Below are 23,627 nucleotides of genomic sequence, written 5' to 3'. Positions count from 1 at the left end.
TTGTAACAGCTAGTGTGATCTCTTAATGCTATATACTATTGGTAGGAAATCACAGCAAAATAAACTTTAAATAAAGATTTAGATCTTTTTATAGAATTATTATAGAACAGTAGGGGATAAAGTGCTAATTAAGTTAACTGGAGTCAGAAAAATACATTAAGCATCACTGCCTTTATTATAATAAATTATCATTATACATTATTATTATTATTGTTGTTATTATTATTTTTATTATTTAAAATACATTTTTTCATCATTTATTTTTATTTTATTATTATAATTAGTAATACATGTATACAATTATGCAATATTTATTGTCCATTTTTTTCTACTGATTGGAGGAATATTTTCTTTAGACAAATTAAATGAACATTTTTAGAGGGAGCCTGAAATCAAATTACCACCGACTGCTTCTCTTTCATTGTTGTGACGATTACAATATATAACTTTAAACATGAATAAAGCTCTCGTCTTTCGGTTTTTAGTCTGAGTCGTCATCTTTGCTGGACAAGGTGGAAGAAGACAATGGTGAGTTTCTTACATTTTGGATGACCTTTCATGACCTATATATCATGATAATTGAATAGCTTTAAGTGAATGTCCTTAATAATTTGTTCATATATTACATCCCACAGTATCTACAAACTGTCTCTGTCATTATTTCTATAGCCAAGTCAGACGTCCATCCCACTGTGCCAGCAGACGATGAAGAGTCCAGACCAGAGCCGGCTCCAAGGTCAAAACCACCCAGCGTCACCCCCAAACCCCCTCCTCAGGCTGCCAAACCCCCTCTAGGGTCCCGCATCTCTGGGCCCCTCAGTCCTATCAGTCCAACCAGTCCCAGGCCGAGTAGCACCTTCATCCTCGGTAGGCAACATTCTAAACACTAGCTTTAAGATGTTTCTAATCAACTGTGGGACATCAGGCGATATGAGAAGCTGTGATTCTTTCCATATATCTTGATATCACCACAATCAGTATTTACATTCCTTTTTTATGTGTTTTAGTAGTGAAAATAAATAAATAGTTGAATTGATCTCTGTTTGTCAGATGACTCTGCTGAGGCTTCATCAGGAACCTCGGCAGCCAAAGGTCCACTTCCTGCTCCTCGCCTGAAGAGGGCGCCGTCAGAGCAGGAGAGAGAGAGCACCAGCAGCAGCTCAGCAGGACCCCTGTCCCCTCTGGAAGGTGGGTTTCTCCTTATAGAGAGGCGAAGTCCCTCCCCTTACGGTGGGACTCATGGGACCTTATTTCGGAAAAAGTTTGTATTGAAGTCAATGGAGAGAGAAAGATTACCTTTCGATCACGTTTGAATTGTGCCACGAATTACACATATGATGTTTATCATTCTTAAATAATAATTTCCATGTCAAAAAAGTCACAGTTTGTCGTAAAACTGTTGAAATATAAGACTACGAAAAATATGCAACTAAAAAGACAAAAAATCCCAGAATCCCGGTCCCGCATGCTGGCTCTTATGGAACCGACTAACTCCGCTTTTGTGTATGTACAGCTTTCAACATGCCCAGACTTGTAGTGATTTTAACCTTGTTTAATACTTTTTCGCCTCATTCTGAAAGAAAGAAGTGAAATGTGCCAACGTGAAGGCCGTCTTGGTGTGTGGTGCGAGACGGGAGATGTAGTTCATTGAGAGGTTTCACACAAAAAAAGTGTTACTTCAAAGTTTTACGACACATTTTTATTTTTTTGACTTGTAAAATGATCTTTTAAATTGACAAACATCATATGTGTAATTCGTGGCACAATTCAAACGGGATCGAAAGATAATCTTTCTCTCTCCATTGACTTCAATGCATAACTTTTCCGAAATAAGGTCCCATTGAGCTCAACTGGAAAGGGAGGGACTTTGCTTCTCTATAGAGTGGCGAAATCACGCCCATCTACTTCCGGTCCATGGGACCTTATTTCTAAAAAATTATGTATTGAAGTCAAAGGAGAGAGAAAACGTATCTTTCGATCCCGTTTGAATTGTTCCACTAATTACACATATGATGTTTGTCAATCTTAAAAAACTATTTCCATGTAATTAAAGTCACAGTTTTTCATAAACTGTTGAAATATAAGACTATGACATATACGCAACTAGAAAGACTACAAATCCCAGAGTCGTGTAAGTGATGTCAGAACTGATGTCACAATTGTTTTCCTCTGCTAAATATAAGAGATAGATGAGATAACTTTAACAAGATGCCTGTGTTCTTAGTACCAGGTTGTTATCATACCAGCAATGGGTCTTGCTCGTTCTTTCGCTTCCCGTCTGATGAAAGGACCAGGAGTGGCTGGATCAAGTTAGCTACCTAGCTAGTAGCAAGCACGTTAGTTAGCATTACAGCCTTAGCCTTGTCATTTTTATTAGCCTTAACATGAAGTGACATTAAGTAACCCAAAATGTTAAACAGTAAGAGTAGGAGTCATATTTCGTGAACCCTTTGAAGAGTACTGTCACACCGGTGTGATCATTCTATAATACACCATTTAAGCCCGGGAGAGAAATGCTAGCGCTAACGCTACATTAGCATCCGCGATCTTTTCTACTTCATACTATCTGCACAAATGGTTGACATTAAACATTAAAAAGATCAGGCAGTTCAGAGAGAATCAAACGAAGTCAGGCAGGCAGGCAGTTTTGCATGACATTCTTCTGGACATGTTTCATTGTATCAGGGCTGCCAACATTTGAGTTCAGCTTGGAGTGAGATTTTTTTTTTGGTGAACCGAAAAAAGAAACGTTTATGTGTACAGTGTTACAAATGTATTGAACATGTACAAACTACGGTTTCCCATTAATGTACGGGCGCTACAGTGGAATACTTACATACAGTGTACCCGTGACTCTTACAATGAAAGCTCGATAATCAGCTCACAGCATATAAAATAGCATATAGGTGTAAGCAGAGGTAAAGTGCTATTTTATAAGTGTGGGGGGGGGTCCTCACCTCCTCTAGGGGGGTCCAGGGGCATGCCCCCCGGGAAGATTTTTTTTTTTAAATATTGAAGTTAAATGCATCTACCTGGTGCACTTCGAGAGCAAAATGAATTTATGGTAAACAGATTCTCTTTTTCTTTTTGGATATTTTAGAAATCACTCACCTTTTAAACTGTATTGTTGTTTTATTGTCATAGTATTTCATAACTGTTTTTCATTTATTCTCATAAATGGTGACCAAAACGTTTGAGACCCACTGAGATAACTAGACTAAAGTTAACTATCTAAACAGAGAGTCCCTTACCTCACTGAGCTGTAGTTATCTCTCAGTCTGACAGGACAGAGCTCTCCCTTTCCTTGTTTTAGAAACAGCTTCTAATATCTGGTAAGCTAATCAGATGCTAACAACAACAAGGCAAATAGTGAGTTTGGTAGAAATATACTGTATAATAGTAAAGTTATTGAAGATGATGCCATATTTATTGAAGATTTTACATTATAAATATTCCCCAAAATTATTCAAAAGCATATTCTTCCAAACTCCTTGCTGTAGTATGACACACAGGAGACTATTGATGTGTGTAGTGAGTTTGGTAGTAATAAGCTTTATAATAGTGATTGAATATTATTGTATTCTCTTTTTTCGGAGTTGCACATTGCAGACGGTCCCTGAGCACTCGTTTCTTCTCCGGCTGCAGATAGAGACCAATGTAATGTGTCCAGCTCGGAGGACGGCGCATATTGGATTTTTTTTTTATCAAAATGTGATTGTAGTTCTTTGTCAACCTTCGCACGGTACTTAGGAGACATCATTTGTGTCTGAATAACGTTTTGTTCATGAGTTATTGATCCGTGAAATCAGAATCTCCCAATATCGTCGTTCCAACTTTACTGAACTAAGCCAGAAGACCGTCTTATTTCGTAGACCGCTCGGTTTGCTGTTCCTTCACTTTATTTTTATATTTATATACATTTATTTTGGACGAAAACTTAGCGTGAGGAAAGGCATGTGTGGCTTGAGTGCGTGAGATATGGGTTAATTGCGTGACTCTGCAGCCCTGCATTGTGGTGATAGTGAGGGTAGTTAATCCCTTGTTTAGCAAGACAGTAGTGACGGCCATCTTGGTGACGTGTGTTGTTGTGCAAGACCAGAGATGTAGTTCATTGACCATTTCACACAAAAAAAATGGTTACTTCACAGTTTTACGACACATTTTTTTTTTTTGACTGGCAAGATTATCTTTTAACTTGACAAACATCGTATGTGTAATTCGTGGCACAATTCAAACGGGATCTTTTACAGGTCACCTATTATGCAAAATGTCTGTTATACATAAATATGTATCCCCGGTGTGTTAGGAGACTCACAAAGTGTCAGAAAATACAACCCTTTCTCTTTTCCTCCTTACCCACATCTCTAAAAACTGGTGTACAACGGAGGTTACATATAAAGGGCCAGACCCAGAATCAGCACTTTACTAAGAGGACTGAAATAGAGTGGTATGAGGCATGGCTACAATGGGTGATCTGTTTGGTATGTTGAGCAAACCACTTCAGAGACATGTTTTGTATAGATATGGCCCTATAGCGGCTCGTCTGGTCTTCAACCTTCCTAAATGTTCCCACACTACGCCGCTCCTCTGCTCCCTTCACTGGCTTCCAGTAACTGCTAGAATCCACTTCAAGACACTGGTACTTGCGTACCATGCTGCGAATGGATCTGGCCCATCCTATACCCAGGACATGGTTAAACTGTACACCCCAGTACGTGCACTCCGCTCTGCATCAGCCAAACAGCTCACTGGACCCGCACTGCGAGGGGGACCCAAGTTCCCATCAGGAAAAACACGTGGGTTTGCTATTCTTGCTCCAAAATGGTGGAATGAGCTCCCCATTGTAATCAGGACAGCAGAAAGCTTACACATCTTCCGGCGCAGACTGAAAACTCATCTCTTTCGACTCCACTTCGAGCGATAGAATTACCAACAAAGCTCTTATATACTAATAAAGGGCTGGCTTATCTAAAACCAGTTGAGTAGCTTTTGAAATGTTTTAGCTCTATGAAACCTGATGTACTTAGCCTATATGATTCTGTTTTCTTCAAGTTTGTATCTTGTTGGTCGAACGCACTTATTGTAAGTTGCTTTGGATAAAAGCGTCAGCTAAATGCAATGTAATGTATAATATATTGTACAAATGTAGCATAATAGGTGAGCTTTAATGTTGTTGTTGTTGTTGTTGTTGTTGTTGTTTATGGATTTATGTATTAATGTGAGGGTTGTGTAGAAGTAGTAGAATATAACTAATATCGCTGTATTAAATATGCAACATTTTGGAGTGTCCTTGTGGCATAGTTTTAACCCAAACGTCCCCAGTTTGATTTTGGCAGGGACCTTTGTTTCCTCTCTATGTCACTATCAAATAAAGGCTAAATGATTAAAAATATATTATTATCTTATTTTCACAAATTGAAGAAGATAAATAACTTAAAATACCAGAGGACCTCAAGCATACTCTGTTTCCTATTTTTCCATTACTTACCCCATCTTAAACACAAATCAAGAAACCCAAAACACTGAAGGGCGAAAACTAAAATACAATGCATCTGCAGGGAATCTGCAGGCACTAAATGAGATTGAACTATTGAGAACATAGAAGCTGGGTTATTTCCCTCTCATATGTTCTTTCCTCATGATGAAGGTAGCATGACTCATGCAGAAACACTCAATGTACCAGGTTACAACGTGTTTAATGAATGCTTTGGAGGCCGTATTTGACGCCTCCACACACCAAACACATCTGAAGCAAAGGTCAAAGCCTGTACTTGACATGTCAGAGTGTCAGTGTGTGTTGGAGTTTAACACTCGACTGTAATTACGCCTTTAAAAGAACTCTGTCTTTTTCCTTAAAAAGCATTTATTTTACGTAATCACAAAGGCAAGTTGTTGAGCAAAAAGAGGTGTTATTAAACAAGAGACAAGCTGAAGTTAATGGACACATTTAAAGAGCGTTAATTACACCCTGGAAGAAAATGTGACATAGTTATTTACAGAATGGTAGCTGTAACAATATCCTTATAATCCTAATTAAGTCCATTAAAATAATAAAATAGAATTAATTAAAAGTAGGCACTGCAGATAAAAAAAATGTACAGTATGTATGTATCTTTCTTTTTTAGTTATGTATTTATTCAGGTAACAAAATATTTCAAAATTGAGGATTAAAATGTTTATCATGCCAGTAAAACCCAGGAACATATACTTGCATATTTTCTAATAAGTTTATTGTTTTCTGTAGTTGTTCAACTCACTCCAGTCTCAACTCTTCCTAGGTCCACGTTAGGGAACAAACTAATAATACAAAATGTTTGGTGAAATGTTTCTTTAGGATCATTTTATACAAATCAGATTTGTTGTTTCTCTTCGGCCTGCAGATGTGTTTCCTGGGGATGGTGATGCGTTTGAGCCGCTCAGTCCAGCGGGAGATCACAGCGTTGGTGGCAGACACTGGTCCTCTCTGAAGAGTTCAGCTCCTCCTCATCTTTTCTCCAGCGAGGACGACCGAGAGAGAACCAAGTCCCTCCCAGCCTTCGGTTCGAATAAACTCAGTCTTTCCAGCACACAAATCCTATTTAAGACTCTGCATGGTTGTCTATGAAGCCACAATCACCACTCTGTATATTAAGACATTTCAATAAAAAATCAAGGAACTATTGAGAACCTTTCATTGGTTTAAAAAGGTTGCTTTCAGGGCCTGCTTTCATTGTTGGTAGCTAAATAATACTTACGAACAACAGTAGACTTTAGCCACAAAATGATTTTTTGTATGCAATGAATATCCCGGTGTTATCATTAATCCTTATAAAAAAAATTACTAGTTGATTTATATTTGGTATTAATAATCTGAATCTGCAAAGTAGCTACTAACGAAGGCTAAAGATAAATGTTGTTCAGTAAAAAAATACACCTGCCTACAAAATATAGTGGAGTAAAAGATTAAAGTAGCATGATGTAAAAATGTGTTTAATTACAAGTACCTAAAATATTTAGTTAAAGGGGCCCTATTGTGCTTCATGGGGTTTTCCCTTTCCTGTAGTTCCTATGTTTACTATTGTAACATAATAACATCACTATGTACTGTAAAACTCGCACTTCTATTGGCTAGCGCACCACCACCTTGTACGTGATAGGCTAAGGGACGGGGAATCTCGAAGGGGGTTGACCAATCAAATTAGCCGGCCAGCTAACCAATCAGAGCAGACTGGGCTCTGGTTTCAGACGGAGGGTGAAAAGAGGTGCTGCAACACAGGCAATATGAGAAAAATAGAGAGCTTTTTGAACATTAAAGCATGGAGACGTGTCAGAGACACTAAATACTGATATACACCTGACAATGAGCAGAATAGGGCCTCTTTAAGTACAGTACATGAGTAAGTGTGATTAGTTACAGTGGAGGAAATGAATATTTGATCCCTTGAAGATTTTGTAAGTTTGCCCTCTTACAAAGAAATAGCAGTCAAAAAAAAATAACAGTCCGTAATTGTAATGGTAGGTTTATATTAACAGTGAGAGTAAGAATATCAACAAGAAAATCTAGAAATTGACATTATAAAAAAGATTAAAATGTATTTTCATTGAACTGTGGGAAATAAGTATTTGATGCCCTTGCAGAACATGTGTTAGTACTTGGTGGAGAAACCCTTGTTGGACAGACAGAGGTCAGACGCTTCTTGTAGTTGGTCTCCAGGTCTGTGCACATCTCAGGAAGGATGTTGGTCCACTCCTCTCTGAAGATCCTCTCCAAATCCTTCAGGTTTTGAAGCTGGTGCTTGACATCGGGAAGCTTCAGCTCCCTCCACAGATTTTCTATGTGATTAAGTTCCGGAGACTGGCTAGGCCCCTCCATCACCTGAATGTGCTTCTTCTTAAGCCACTCCTGTGTTGCCTTGGCCGTATGTTCAGGGTCATTGTCCTGCTGGAAGCTCCCTCCGTGACCCATTTTCAGAGTCCTGGCTGAGGGAAGGAGGCTATCGACTAAGATTGTTTTACGGTACTGTTACGTCCCGTCCCCCTACCAAGCGGTAGTGGCTCGTGGGAAGACCCGCAACATAAAAACAACCACGCCAAACACAGAATTCAGTTATCGACGGGCATTTATTTTCAGCACAGCCGTAACTCACATGCGTGCCTACCGGCAATAAGGAACCAAGTCTGGACGATCGGAAAACAAACAAAAAAAGAAGAAGGGGGCCTGGGCCAGCCACACCATGAGCCGTAGGACCCAGACTTCCCTCCTCTACCCAAAGGTCCAAACACAGCCTACTGGGAAGGAAACAAAGCCGCGAAAAACCTATACTAATATCCTCCAGAGTTCACACAAAAGAATACAGCAAATTATAAATATATCCACACGAGGTGAGAGGAAAGCCACGGTCGTAATCCCTCGGTTTCAGGACGGGAAAAGAGACCTCTTCTCCTTCAGCTTCTCCTCTTTAAGTCATCCCCAGCTGAATGTCATCAGGTCACCTGGGGAAGGCGGAGCCAGGGGCGGACCAGGTGTACCTGCACAGCAGAGAGACAGAGAAAAACACACCCAGCACATAACACCCCCACCATGAGTTAGTGATTTTTTAAAAAAAAATTTTTTTTAAAGAAAACAAAACAATCACAACAATCGACTAAGTCGACAGACGTGCTACACCACTCAATCCACACACCGAACCGGCTACATATCACTCAATACACACAAAGTTTAAAGTGGATTAAAGCCAGAACCATAGCCAGTGCTTCTCTTTCAATGGTGGAACACACCCGCTGGTGGTGATCGAATCTCCCGGAGCGGTACGACACAGAGCGCTCGACCTGATGATCAGCTCCTGAAAATCTGCACGCTGCGCGTCAGGCAAGTGTGCCAAATGAGACTCAACATTCGTCGGAGTCTCCGCAGCGATCGGGGTCTCCGAGGTGACGGGGGGGTCACTTTCAGGTCTGGACAGCTCCACCACACCGGCAGTGACAGGTTTACGAACAGCCCCGGGGCTTATCTTACCTGTTTTCCCACGCTAGCGCCATGATGGAGGGTCCCTGATCGGTCCGTCCAACTCCCCCTTTGACCTTACGCGGGTGACTGCAACCGCATTCACCCCCGGCTTAACGAGCACACTGCCACCGGCCAAATCATTCCCCAAGACCAGATCTACTCCCTCAATAGGAAAACATGACCGAACGCCGACAATCACCGGCCCTGTAACTAGATCTGACTCAAGGTGAATATAATGTAAGGGTGAACCTACATATTGCATCCCAAACCCCCTCACAAGAACACCGGAATTAACAGCAGACTCCTCCGAGAGGGGCAACACACCACTCGTGATAAAAGATTGTGATGCTGCTGTATCCCTCAAAATGGTAACTGGAACCCTGTTGTTCTTCCCAAGCAAAGACACCACTCCCTGCATAAGAAACGGAGCAAACACTTCCAGTTCTGATTTAGGAGAACCCGGTTGAGGAGTATTGACAAGGGCGACCGTCTTTACAGGCTTCCTCTCATCCCGCAACGCATAACAATTCGCCACAATATGACCTCTTTTCTTGCAGAAATAACACACTGGGCTATCTCTGGTTCCCTAATTCACCTCCCTCTCATTTTCCTCCACAGCTCTCGACATGCTGCCCTGTAATTGCACGTTATCGGAGCTTTCCCTGACCTTGTTGTCACAAAACCGGGCCTGCGCGCTATCCCTCTTACCGAAGACAGACTTGTGAGTGAGGACATACTCGTCAGCCAGGACCGCAGCGTCAGACAGTTTCACAGGTTTTTGCTCATTTATGTATGTGGTTACTCTGTCAGGCAAACAGTTTTTAAAGTCCTCCATGAGCCTCAATGTTCTCATGTCCTCTAGAGATCTTACCCCCGTCGACGAGCACCATCGATCAAATAGTCCTCTTTCTCACGAGCGAACTCCACATAAGCCTGAGAATCCCTTTTTCTGAAACTGCGAAACCTCTGACGATACGCCTCTGGCACAAGCTCATAAGCGCGCAGAATTGCTGCTTTCACCTGCCCATAATCCCGGCTGACCTCGTCAGACAATGCAGCGTATACCTCCTGAGTCTTCCCCGTTAGAACGCACTGAAGCATCACAGTCCACACATCCCTAGGCCACTTCAAGGTTGTTGCAACCCGTTCGAAAAGAATAAAAAAATTATCCACGTCCCTCTCATTGAACACTGGAATAAATCGGGTGTATTTACCCACATTAAACTCATGAGGATGTGCGGATCCCAACTGCTGAGTTTGGTGCGACACTGCCGATAACTCCAGTTCCTTCAAACGAAGCATTCGATTAGACTCCTCCTCTAGTTTCCTGATTTCGAGATTGCAGTCGATCTCCTTCTCTCTTAGATTGTTATCAATCTCCTTCTCTCTAATAATTAATTTACGTAGCTGAAGCTGAAGCTCGCTCATTGTCGGAGCTTCCTCGGTTTCCTCGTCTTTAGATAAATAGGTAGCGCCCGTTTCCTCCGGTAACACTTCCTTCTCTATAAGTGCCGCCAACAGCTGTTCCTTGATGACCTGCTTCTTGTGCTGTTTGCTAATTGCAACGTTAAATCTGCTTGCAATTAGCTCCAGCTGGGCTTTACTACAGGCGTCCAACTTCTCCCGAGTCGGACCACTAGCAAATCCCTCTAGCTCAAACTCCATAGCACAAAAATCCTACCTAAACTCACTCCAAGAAAAAAAAAAAAAAAAAAAAACTGAAACCAGCTAGGCTATCACTCTAGCCATCCTACACTGCACACACAAAGCAAAATATATATGCTGTCAAGGGCCGTTCTAGAAAGAACACCGGCACCTGCCCGAGACAGCCTTTGGACGACCCCCCATATGTTACGTAACGTCCCCCTACCAAGCGGTAGTGGCTCGTGGGAAGACCCGCAACATAAAAACAACCACGCCAAACACAGAATTCAGTTATTGACGGGCATTTATTTTATAACTCACATGCGTGCCTACCGGAAATAATGAACCAAGTCTGGAGGATCGGAAAACAAAGAAAAAAAGAAGAAGGGGGCCTGGGCCAGCCACACCATGAGCCGTAGGACCCAGACTTCCCTCCTCTACCCAAAGGTCCAAAAACGGCCTACTGGGAAGGAAACAAAGCCGCGAAAAACCTATACTAATATCCTCCAGAGTTCACACAAAAAAATACAGCAAAATATAAATATATCCACACGAGGTGAGAGGAATGCCACGGTCGTAATCCCTCGGTTTCAGGACGGGAAAAGAGACCTCTTCTCCGTCAGCTTCTCCTCTTTAAGTCATCCCCAGCTGAATGTCATCAGGACACCTGGGGAAGACGAAGCCAGGGGCGGACCAGGTGTACCTGCACAGCAGAGAGACAGAGAAAAACACACCCAGCACGTAACAGGTACATTGCCCCGTACATCCTCGATGAAGTGAAGTCCTCCTGTCCCCTTAGCAGAGAAACACCCCCAAAGCATAATGATCCATTATGGTGCAGTGTTTTACCAATAGTTTTCTTTGGTCTGTGGTCCCAGCTGCCTTGAGATCATTAACAAGTTCCTCCCGTGTAGTCCTTGGCTGATACCTCACCTTTCTCATGATCATCAATACCCCACGGGGCCAGATCTTGTGTGGAACCCCAGAAAGAGGGCCATTGATTGTTGATTGATGCCCATTTTTTTCCCCATCCATTTTCAAATAATGGCACCAACAGTTGTCTCCTTCTCAGCAAGCTGCTTTCTGATGGTCTTGTAGCCAATCCCAGCCTTGTGCAGGTCTACAATCATGTCCCTGAGGTCCTTAAGGCCCGGACACACCAATCTGACAACAAAGAACTGACACAGACGGACCCGACTGTTGCGTCGCTTCGCGTCTCTGCGTTTTGGCCATGTCTCGCACTAGAACACAGCGCAAAGACTTCAGCCGACAGCCAAGAAGCACGTAAGAACTGCGCATGCGTAAGTGGCAATAACTCTCCTTACCAGCAGGCGTCGGTAGTGTGTATTCGTCATTCAAAAGAGGCAACAACCGGAAGACAGACTGCGTGATACACCGAGAGAAGGAGAACAGACTGCGTGATATAGAGTGATGCAAATTAGTCGCTTTTCGGCGCCTCCCGCTTTTTTAACGCTGATTTGGGTGACTTGTGTAATTCGTGGAGAACCGAAGGGTTTTCGTTTTGGGAGTGGGGGGGGGGGGGGGGGGTCCGTCCGTCAGTCAGTCCGACTAACGGACAACTTTTCACTTCAAAAAAGAAGAAGAAATCTAGACCACAAAATAATTAAACAAGCGAGTGCCTGTTTTTCCTGGCCAAGGGCAGGTTCCTTGAACACAACACGAGAGTAACGTGTCTTCACGTGGTATATGTCTCGTCGGAAAGGAGTGTAGACTAGAGTGCTGACGGAGAACACCGGAACGCCGCTCCAGTTCTTCAAATATTGCAGTACCCACAAGGAGCCGTACACATGCCGCAGTGTTTGCGTGGCTGTCTTTAGTTGTAAGCACAGTGACGATCTGTTGTTATTAGCATCTGGTTAGCTAGCTATGCTAACGAATTTAAAGAGCTTTTCTACAACCAGGTGAAAGAGAGCTCTCTCCTGAGAGGCTCAAATAACCTCAGCTCAGTGAGGTTAAGGCACACCTTGATATGATCATTATAATTATTAATGAGACATTAGAGACTAAATGAAAAACAGTTATAAAATACTATATGACAGTAAAACAAAGTTGTTATTAATAAACAAGAATACAGTTTAAAAGGAGAGTGATTTGTAAAATATCCAAAAAGAAAATCTGCTTACAGTTCTGTTTCAAATGGGTGTTGGGATGTATCCATAGATCTCCTAATGTTGCTCTCAAAGTGCACATCTTGTGTCCATATCTTTCTGTTTTGGTGGTCATGCCACAACCGTGCTCGTGCATGCATGCGCGAGTCATTTTGAGATATCTGGATTAAGAGGTTGCTTTTTCTTTGCACAGCATGAAAGAAAGGCCACATGAATGGGCTGTGATTTTATTTTTTTAAGCAGAGGTTGATTTCAATAATTTGTACGGCCCTCGGAGGATGTTGTAAAAATTGAAAGGAAAAAGGTTCCCCACCCCTGCTGTAAATTCTTCAATATTTAAAAAAAAATCTTCCCGGGGGAGCATGCCCCACTAGAGGAGGTGAGGTCCCCCACCACTTAAATCATGTTCACATGGATAGGATACTTAATACATTTGCACACATCTTGTGTCCATATCTTTCTGCCACAACCATGAACGTGTGTGCGTGCATGCGCGAGTCATGCCAAGATATCTGGATTAAGAAGTAGCTTTTTCTTTGCACGCCTCGCCAGATGGTATATTACGCTGTTTTTTTTCTGCTTCGAATAGTTCTCTCTTTTTTCACCATACGTGTGTTTGTATCCCTGGATATAAACAAACAACAAATAGTGTGTGTCCGTTCCATTTTCACTCTACAACGAGAAGCTCATGGGGCTTTCCCAAATCTGTGTCGAGAGCTGGAGTTAAATAAAATCTCAGATTTGCCTTCTTAATAGTTTGTTTGGGTCCCTCACTTCCGTTTCGCTTCTCATGCACTGATTCGCTAGCTGAACAGCCAATCAGAGTGATTTCTTTGGCCAACTGCCCGCCGATTTTCGCTCGAAAAGGCGTCGGCACGGCTGAAAAGACCCGACGGTGCGGGACACACCAATCTGAGTAGGGCGTGTCGACGCTCATCGTCGGCCTGACGCCCACCGACGCCGATAATCGGCCTGGTGTGTCCGTGCCTTTAGACAGCCCTTTAGTCTGGCCCATGGTAGAGAGGTTGGAATCTGATTGATTGATTCTGTGGACAGGTGTCTTTTATACAGGTAACAAGTTGATATTAGGTGTACTTTCTTAAAGGAAGAGGACTTATGTAACAGTCTGTGGGAGCCAGAATCCTTGTTGGTTGCAAGGGGATCAAATACTTATTTCCCACAATGCAAATCAATTTGTATCTTTTATATAATGTCAAATGGATTTTCTTTTTGATATTCTTACCCTAAACTTCTTGGTCAAAATGCATGTATGTATGGGAAGTAATGTGCATTCAACTGCGTTTTTTTGTTGATAGTCCTTCCAATATCTTCCATTGTTTCAGTCCAGCTGTTTCCCTCATGCTTTTTCTTCATCTTTATTCTCCCTGCAGTGAGTCCTCCATCCCTGGCAGACACTGATCTCAGTCCAGCTGAGGAGGAGTTTTTATCTTGGACCGCTGATCTGAAGTCTGATAGCAAATCAGAGGACGATTCAGACGACTCCCCTTCACTCTGACACCAGCAACATGTCTTCTCTTTTAAATCCTGATTCCCTCTACATTTGAAAAACTCTAAGCAACCTATCAAAAACAAACAGTCAAGGCAGAGACAGTGGACAATGATTAATTTTTACCATTCCTGGTGAGGACACTGTAAATAATTTAGAGTCACGCTATAATCAGTTTCCTGACCCTGGATCAGTGCCAGCTGCTCAGCCATGGACACCAGAACAGCTCCATTACCTCCTCTGTCAACAGCTCTAATAGGACCATAAAGACATGTTGTATCTGCTGCAGAGACATCTGTTAGATAACCACATCCAGATATAAAAAGGTCAGTTAGTCCAAAGCACTGAGGAGAAGGAGTCTCTCTGTGAGGACGTCCAGGTGGAGGCAGTTTGTTTTACTGTGTTTCCCCTCTGCAGCTGAACCAATGCTGGGCACTTCTACCAGCAGGTCTTCAGGAGATAAGGCTCTAATATATAAATATATTTTTATCCTCTAAACATTCACCGCTCGCCTTGAAACATTTACTGTCTGTAAATTAGAAAATGTCAAAATTACAACAAGAAAGTGTACAAAGACAAAGATAATTCTGCTGCTAAAGCCAGAATGTAACTCTTTTGTTTTATATGTATCAAAAGTTCAAATTAATGTTAAGAAAAATTCCCTCTTCATTTTTGAAGAACGTCCATCTTGTCCATGACTGCTAAAGATGATGTGGTTGAACGCTCTGGAAAAGCCATATTTTCTTTGTTTTATGAAATTACTATTTCCAAATTAAAGAGGCTCAATAACAAGGTATAAATCATTTTTGAAAAAATACATACATAAATAAATAATATAATAAATAGGTTTATTTTCAATTAAACAGATGTTTCTTACACTGAAAACATACACTTTGTGTGGTGTAAAATGCAGAAAAACAACTCTTGGTTGAGTTTCTGTGTTCATATAATGTTGTCATTCTGACTTATATAATATGTATGAATATATATACATACTGTTCATTTTAACATCCACGTTTATGTAACAAAAACTCAAAGAAGTTTCTGAAATGACTGTATATCTGATCTGGTGTCTAATAGTGCCTGGAAAGTCAAACAACACTGACAAGAGCAATAACCTACAATCCTATGCTGTTGTTGTTTCCACATTTAGACTTGTGAACACTTTTATGTCCTGCCGCCACAATTCAGAATGTCCACTGTGAGATGTTAGCATATGAAAAGATACATGTTTTTTTCCTCACATTCATATTTAATGTCAGGTTTCAACCTGTGTCTTGGCCTATAACAAACTGATTTCTGTAAATCATGTACTGCTGCACTTACACATGTATTATGTATCAATGTAAATATGTGCTAACAACACTATGTTTATGGTTCTGTATCAAATAAATGGGGTTTATATCAGAGTGAAAAGCACAAACTCTGGGGGTTTATATTGTAAAAAAAAAAAAAGTACTAGAAAAACATGCTGTTGAATCTGCATTAGTTTCCATTTAAGGTGATGGTTTTTATTTTATAGGGAAATATTTTTGACATTATTTGAAAATAAATCTTTTACCAAGTCTTTTTTAAAGACTTGGTAAATAATGTGTTTTATTGTGTGTTTCAGTGGATCTACAAGCCTGGAAATGTGACATTTCTGTCAGATATTTCTGTATTTCTATGTTTATACCAATAAATCCTGTTTAACTGTTCAGTCTCTGTTTCTCTCCCCTGCGTTTTCCCTCACTCTCTCCCCCTCCCTCCTTTATATACAAGCTGTTGGGTCCCTCTTCAGTGTCATTTCGCTGAGAGACTATTTGAATCAGAATACTTTTTCTCTCAGAGAATAACGGATCATCTGTGTTTGGTTTCTTGTTTTCTTTGTTTTGTTGTCAGCACCATGGACAGACTGGACGCTGCCGCCTTCCTACAGATCTGGGAACATTTCGACCTGGAAGGTAAGAAGATGTTATGGCTCTGATGTCAATATGAGAGTGAGTTTTGTCGGTATATTCAGCATAAAAACTGAGTAAATAATGTTTATTATACCTTTCAAATGTGTCTAGTTTAAGGTAAGATGAACCTTTATTGATCCACAGCGGGGTGATTGAATTATTGGAGCAGCACAAAGACAGGATTGGTACAGATAAATAGAGGAAGCCAACAGAAAAAAATAAATGGTACAAAAGAAAAGAAAATATAAAAAATGAACAACAAATGGAGACATACATTGTAATCTAATAGCGTCAGTGTATGTTGTTTTGTTAGGTCTATGTTAACAGTGTACACCATACCAATTGCATGTCTTCAAAATAATGTATTCATCCCAAGGGAGTAGGAAATTGTGACAGATGCTCTATTTATTAAAAAAAATTACATTTATATATTTAATATATTTTTAAATAAAGTTACTGTTTGTGTTGATTTAGACATTTTAATGAAATAGAATGCAATGCAAAAAAGGGAAACATATTAACATAATATAGTATTTCCTGCTAAATTATGATGAGCTATATAGGTATAGGAAAAAGTATGGTTATGATGTAATATATGGTAGAGTAGAGAAATATAAGGGTAGAATGGAGTAGAATACAATAAAACAGGATAAAATATACATCTAAAGGCCCTTTTAACCTATAGTGCAATATTATTTTAAGTCATGATATTACAACATTGAAAATATGTGTATACTGTATGTCCATTCAAATGCTTTCAACAGTTACTATCTAACTTTATCACTTTATTTAAAAAAAATTGTATCATTATTTAAATGAGTATTATATTTTATCTTTATTACCTTGTGTGAATCCTGTTTTTCACTCTGACCCTGTTGCTGCTATAAACGCCTGCATTTCCCCTCGGGGATAAATAAAGTCTTATCTTATTAACAGACAGCTGTTCGACCGCAATTTAAATGCAGGTTAATGCAGGTAATTACAGATAACTCGATTATATGTACAAATTAAATTGATTAATTGATAATGTTGGTAATTTTCAAACATTTGTTAGATATATTTCACTAAAGTTGTATTTATTATTATTACTTGCCTTTAAAAAAAACAAGTATTGTACAAAACATTTTTTATGATTTAGGGAAAATAAAGCTGTCAGGAACCAGAAATACTTTTTGTGATTTTAAACAGCATCATTATTAACTTATCAATAGTGGAAAGACAACAGAATTAATTAAATAATAACGATGATGATTCTTTAAATAATTTTTCCTGACAATATCGGTGATAATCAGTTTGAAGTTCAAACATCCAGCTATACTGGGATGAAACCGGGGGGGTTACGTATTGTAACCATAGACTGTATACACAAGTTATTGAGCCGTTTCCGCTCTACATCCTGAACTCCTCCCTTCGATGCAATGCACTTCCGTTTTGGCGGACTGGGTTTGTTTTGCTAGCTAGCTCCGTTGTGCCGACAAAGCACTGATATCGCAGAGACAAAGAGGATATAACAATTACAACATGAAGAAAAGTGGTTCGGGAACTACGTGTGCGGTAGTTGGTTGCAATCACTCGAGAAAGCACCTGAACGAGTGGTTAGATAGAGAGTGCTACGACCACAAACCAGCACCCAGCACCCAGCCATGTTGTTCATTAAATACAGATAAACACAACAAATACTGCATGCATTGTATTTTTTAATATTATATATGAATATTTTCATAGTGATGTAATTGTGTGGGCTGCTTTTATATTTTAATTTGTAATACCTGTTAGGATTAAACATGTGATCTTTCTTGTTGAAGCCATTTCTTTAGTTTCCTCTCAACAATTAATTCATTCAGTGTTATTTATGTACAGTATGAGCTTAATATGAATGATGAACTGTGTTAAAAGAAATTGTAGCACTCTAAGGAACATATGAAATGCAATAATGCAATAACAGTGCAATAATGAAATTAAATTACATCAAACTTTATTTTCACTCAAACAGTACAGGCACATATGATATATTGCACAGCATAAAGAGATCATGTAAATTGTGCATTATGTAAACAACAGACAACTGTTGGCTCCTGTGGGCATGACCTAAATAAGGCAGTTTATTTTGGTTTTATGCTGGGCCACGTCGTCATGTTATCCTCCCAGTTTTGCACTGAATTCGGGTGGGGGAGAGTAACGCCATCTCCAGTCAAAGAAGTAGAATCGTGTTCCCAAGCTAGCATCACTGTTAGCATCGAAATCGCTGTGTTTACACCAGTGCCCGTCTGACTGTTTACATCGGTTTACACCGACAGACGCTGTGCAAAAGACTTCCGGCGGAAATGAAGTGCATTTGTGTAGTGTCATGGCGCTACCCGTGTTTTGGCGCGTAAACTTGTCTATATATAAATGGCAAAGGGTCCATGACGTCACCCATAGGATTCTGCAGAGTTGCCGAGAAGCCCTTAGTAGGCGGAGTCAGCCACTAACGGCTCGACAGTGACGTCAGAGTTCAACTCCCACCTACTCAAGCCTGCTCCAAATAAGGGCAAAGAGGCGGAGCCGAGGCGGGACCTGGGTTATGACTAGAAAGGATCCGTCTTGTGTAAAACTCTCGCGAGAGTTTGGCTGAATGTCACGTGGCTGAATGTTTACGTTTGGCAGGCAGCCTTTCAGTTACGATCGTTCACATCAGTTGGCCACAGCAAATGATGGTGAGAAGCTAAACTATCTATTAATTATGTCAATGACAGGGAGTGTGATTGTTGAAATAGGGTGTTAGCGGTCTTGTTGGTGTTCAAAGAAGAATGACAACACTGTAGATCACCAACACTATGGTTTATTTTTTATTCACAGGCAAGTCAACGTTGTCACAGTAAAAGTCCCAAGATAGCTCCTGGTGCAATAACATGTTCCCTTGCAGTGTTTTAATATTAAGTCTGATGTTTCTCTATTAATATTGCTGCTGCATTACTGTGTATGTTGCATCATGTTACTGCTGTAGATGTGTTTCCGAGCCGCTCCGATTACAACGAGAGTTACAACGAGAACGTGACGTCATATTTACACTAGACGGATCCTTTCTAGCCATAACCCGGGACCTGCGGCCACCGAGCTGAAAGTTCCAGTGCTAGCTGAAGCTACCAAGCTAAGCTAACATGCTCCCCATCTGCACACTGCCGTGGCATTTTACGTTTCTAAGGTAAGCGGACATGAAACTATTCAGCAAAACTATAAATAATAATCTAAGTTATTGAGTTTTTTGCATAATACTTCAGAATCTTAAAATCCCTTAACGTTTGTATGCAATTGTGCTAAATTCAACACTGGAATCAAGCAAATATTAATATGTTTGCATGACATTAGTGATTTATATTTTGATATCACTTAATTATACGTTTAATACATTTAAGTCAAGCTAAGGTACATGTGATGGTAGCTAGTTAGTGCTCTTACCTGTGAGGCCTCCTCCAAACAGCATAATAACCAGACTGTATCATTAAAACTAAGTACCAGTTCTAGATCCTTGACTTTAGACAAACAATTCAAAAGACAACATGTATTTAAAGACCAATCTTTATTTGAATGTGCTTCTTAACCTGATATATTAGTTATACAGTAATAGTATTGACAATCTAAAAAAAATGAGCAACTCAACAGTCCACTTTATGTTTCTTATTGTCTAAAGCATTTGTTATTTTCCTTTTCCCCCCTCTCATATTCAGTTTGGACGGATTGAGACAGCGTGGTGTCCAGAAAGCTGCAGAGACTTCAGGGAGAAACCTCCGTGTGATGGACGTCCTGTCTTTTGGTTTGGAGAGGACTGAGGGTCTTTCCTCTGTGAGGAGGTCCAGGCCTGATGGAGGAGCCCATGCTGGGCAAAGCTGATACCAACTGCACAGGCCTAGCCTGTCACTTTATTTGACTAAATGTGTTTACTTTAATAGTTTTACACCTTCTGTCCATATGTGCTTTTTATTTAAAACATGTTTGATTAAGTTTTGGTTCACATTTCAATAAATTGTATTTGCACTCCTTTTGTCCATTATTCTTACTGAAAATGTTAGATTACATCTGACTGAAGATTGGCTCCATTTATTTGTGACGTTGCAAACTCTGCAGTACAAGGCACAAGTGATGCGAAGCTCATAAAGTGAGGCAAATAGAAATAATCAGCTGATGGAGTGTAGATGTGGAAATAGGTGCATTCGATCAGCTGACTGTTTTTATAATAAAAGTATTGTACTGGTCTTAAAATCTCATAGCATCAGCTTTTAATTTTCCTCTTGGATGTTCTTCTTGACCCTCAGAGAAGGAGAAAATGTTGTGTCTTTCAGGCATGTCCTTTCCTAACAAAAATGACAGGAAACATCCATCCATCCATCTTCTCCCGTGGTCGGGTCGCGGAGGTAGCAGTTCCAGCAGAGAGCCCCAAACTTTCTTTTCCCTGGCCACATCAACCAGCTCTGACTGGGGGATCACAAGGCGCTCCCAGGCCAGCGAAGAGATATAATCCCTCCATCTTGTTCTAGGTCTACCCCTTGGTCTCTTCCCAGCTGGACGTGCCTGGAACACCTCCCTAGGGAGGCGCCCAGGTGGCATCCTAACTAGGTGCCCGAACCACCTCAACTGGCTCCTTTCGACGCGAAGGAGGAGCGGTTCAACTCCGAGTCCCTCCCGGATGACCGAACTTCTCACCTTATCCCTAAGGGAGACACCAGCCACCCTGCGGAGAAAACCCATCTCGGCCGCTTGTACCCGCGATCTCGTTCTTTCGGTCATGACCCATCCTTCAAGACCATAGGTGAGGGTAGGAACGAAAATGGCTCGGTAGACAGAGAGCTTTGCCTTCTGGCTCAGCTCCCTTTTCGTCACAACGGTGCGGTAAAACGACTGCAGTACCGCTCCCGCTGCTCCGATTCTCCGACCCATCTCACGCTCCATTGTTCCCTCACTCGAGAACAAGACCCCGAGATACTTGAACTCCTTCACTTGGGGTAAGGACGCATTCCCTACTTGGAGTGGACAGTCCATCGGTTTCCTGCTGAGAACCATGGCCTCAGATTTGGAGGTGCTGATCCTCATCCCAGCCGCTTCACACTCGGTTGCGAACCGATCCAGTGAGTGCTGAAGGTCGCAGACCGATGAAGCCATCAGAACCACATGATCTGCAAAAAGCAGTGGTGCAATCCTTAGTCCACCGAACTGCAGACCCCCTCCCCCACGACTACGCCTCGAAATCCGATCCATGTATCTTACAAACAGGATTGGTGACAAAGCGCAGCCCTGGCGGAGGCCAACCCTCACCTGAAATGGGTCCGACTTACTGCCGAGGACCCGGACACAGCTCTCGCTTTGGGAGTACAGAGATTGGATGGCCCTGAGTAGAGACCCCTTCACCCCATACTCCCGCAGCACCTCCCACAGTGACTCCCTGGGAACCCGGTCATACGCCTTCTCCAAGTCTACAAAACACATGTAGACTGGATAAGCGTACTCCCAGGCCCCCTCCAGGATCCTTGCGAGAGTAAAAAGCTGATCCGTCGTACCACGACCAGGACGGAATCCGCATTGTTCCTCCTCAATCTGAGGTTCGACAATCGGCCTAACCCTCCTTTCGAGTACCTTAGAGTAAACTTTCCCGGGGAGGCTGAGTAGTGTGATGCCTCTGTAATTGGCACACACCCTCTGATCCCCCTTTTTAAAAAGGGGAACCACCCCCCCGGTCTGCCACTCCTTCGGTACTGTTTCCGACTTCCACGCAACGTTGATGAGACGTTTCAACCATGACAGTCCCTCAACACCCAGAGCCTTCAGCATTTCTGGGCGGATCTCATCCACCCCCGGGGCTTTGCCACTGTGAAGTTGTTTGACGACCTCAGTGACCTCCCCCCGGGAGATTGGTGTCGATCCCCCGTCATACTCCAACTCTGCCTCTAACATAGAGGGCGGAGTTGTCGGGTTCAGGAGTTCCTCAAAGTGCTCCTTCCAATGCCCTAACACTCCATCAGTTGAGGTCAACAACGTCCCATCCTTAATGTACACAGCTTGGATGGTTCCCTGCTTCCCCCTCCTGAGGTGTCGGACAGTTTTCCAGAACAACTTTGGTGCCGCCCGAAGGTCCTTTTCCATGTCTTCTCCTAACTTCTCCCACACCCGCTGCTTTGCCTCGGCCACGGCTGAGGCTGCTGCCCTTCGGGCCTGTCGGTACCTTGCAGCTGCCTCGGGAGTCCCCCGGGATAACAAATCCCTGAAGGCCTCCTTCTTCAGTCGGATGGCTTCGCTGACCACCGGTGTCCACCAGGAGGTTCAAGGGTTACCGCCCCTTGAGGCACCTAGGACCTTGAGACCACTGCTCCCCGCCGCGGCTTCGGCAATAGAGGCTTTGAACACCGACCACTCTGGTTCAATGTCCCCAACCTCCACAGGAATGCCCGAAAAGCTCCGCCGGAGGTGTGAGTTGAAGGCCTCCGGAACTTCGGCCTCCTCCAGACGTTCCCAGTTCACCCGAACTACACGTTTGGGCTTACCAGGTCTATCCAGAGGCTTCCCCCGCTACTCGACCCAACTCACCACCAGATGGTGATCAGTTGACAACTCCGCCCCTCTCTTTACCCGAGTGTCCAAAACATACGGCCTCAGGTCCGATGATACGATAACGAAATCGATCATGGACCTTCTGCCTAGGGTGCTCTGTACTCCATATTCGAACATGGTGTTTGTTATGGCCAATCCATGACTAGCACAGAAGTCCAGTAACAAACCACCACTCCGGTTCAGATCAGGGGGGCCGTTCCTCCCAATCACTCCCCTCCAAGTGTCTCCATCATTGCCCACATGTGCGTTGAAGTCTCCCAGCAAGATTAAAGAGTCCCCTTCAGGAGCCCCATACAGGACTCTTTCCAGGGTCTCCAAGAAGGCCGTATACTCTGAACTGCTGTTGGGTGCATAAGCACACACAACAGTCAGAGTTTTCCCCCCCATAACCCGCAGGCGTAGGGAGGCGACCCTCTCGTCCACTGGGGTAGACTCCAACAACGAAGCACCCAACCGGGGACTTGTGAGTATCCCAACACCCGCCCGGCGCCTCACACCTTGAGCAACTCCGGAGAAGAATAGAGTCCAACCCCTATCCAGAAGTAACGTTCCAGAGCCGACGCTGTTCATAGAGGTGAGCCCAACCAGATCCAACTTGTAACGCTCCACCTCCCGCACAAGCTCCGACTCCTTCCCCCCCAGAGAGGTGACGTTCCACATCCCCAAAGCCAGCTTCTGTCGCCCGGGTCTGGTCCGTCGAGACCCTCTGCCTTCACTGCCACCCTTCTGGCAGCGCACCCGACCCCATCGCTGTTTCCCGTAGGTGGTGGGCCCGCGGGACGGAGAAGCGGAGGTGTTGCCCACGTCGCCTTTTCGGGCTGTGCCCGGCCGGGCTCCGTGGC

The 23,627-nt window shown here is 42.5% G+C and overlaps 2 protein-coding genes across 4 annotated transcripts in view; both read left to right on the top strand.

Moving 5' to 3' along the window:
- The window catches only part of carmil1 (capping protein regulator and myosin 1 linker 1), an 80,835-nt gene extending 64,872 nt beyond the window's left edge, over positions 1 to 15,963 (top strand). The window contains exons 34-38 of the mRNA XM_079653552.1: positions 486 to 528; positions 670 to 867; positions 1,051 to 1,188; positions 6,381 to 6,539; positions 14,151 to 15,963. Coding sequence (XP_079509678.1) covers positions 486 to 528; positions 670 to 867; positions 1,051 to 1,188; positions 6,381 to 6,539; positions 14,151 to 14,275 — 663 coding nt within the window. The 3' untranslated portion in view covers positions 14,276 to 15,963. The remainder of the gene's footprint in view (positions 1 to 485; positions 529 to 669; positions 868 to 1,050; positions 1,189 to 6,380; positions 6,540 to 14,150) is intronic.
- Positions 15,964 to 16,034: 71 nt separating this feature from the next.
- The window catches only part of LOC307021453 (secretagogin-like), a 49,675-nt gene continuing 42,082 nt past the window's right edge, over positions 16,035 to 23,627 (top strand). For 2 of the 3 annotated variants that reach the window (XM_079653582.1, XM_079653581.1), the window contains exon 1: positions 18,811 to 18,902. In XM_079653582.1, the coding sequence (XP_079509708.1) occupies positions 18,836 to 18,902 (67 nt within the window). In that variant the 5' untranslated portion in view covers positions 18,811 to 18,835. Of the gene's footprint in view, positions 16,210 to 18,810; positions 18,903 to 23,627 lie in introns of those variants that run through there. The other variant, XM_079653583.1, reaches the window with a different exon arrangement.

Source organism: Notothenia rossii, assembly GCF_949606895.1.
Source record: "Notothenia rossii genome assembly, chromosome: 10".
Taxonomy (NCBI): Eukaryota; Metazoa; Chordata; class Actinopteri; order Perciformes; family Nototheniidae; genus Notothenia; species Notothenia rossii.
Note: the sequence above shows the minus strand (reverse complement) of the source record. Positions and strands in the feature narration are given on the sequence as shown.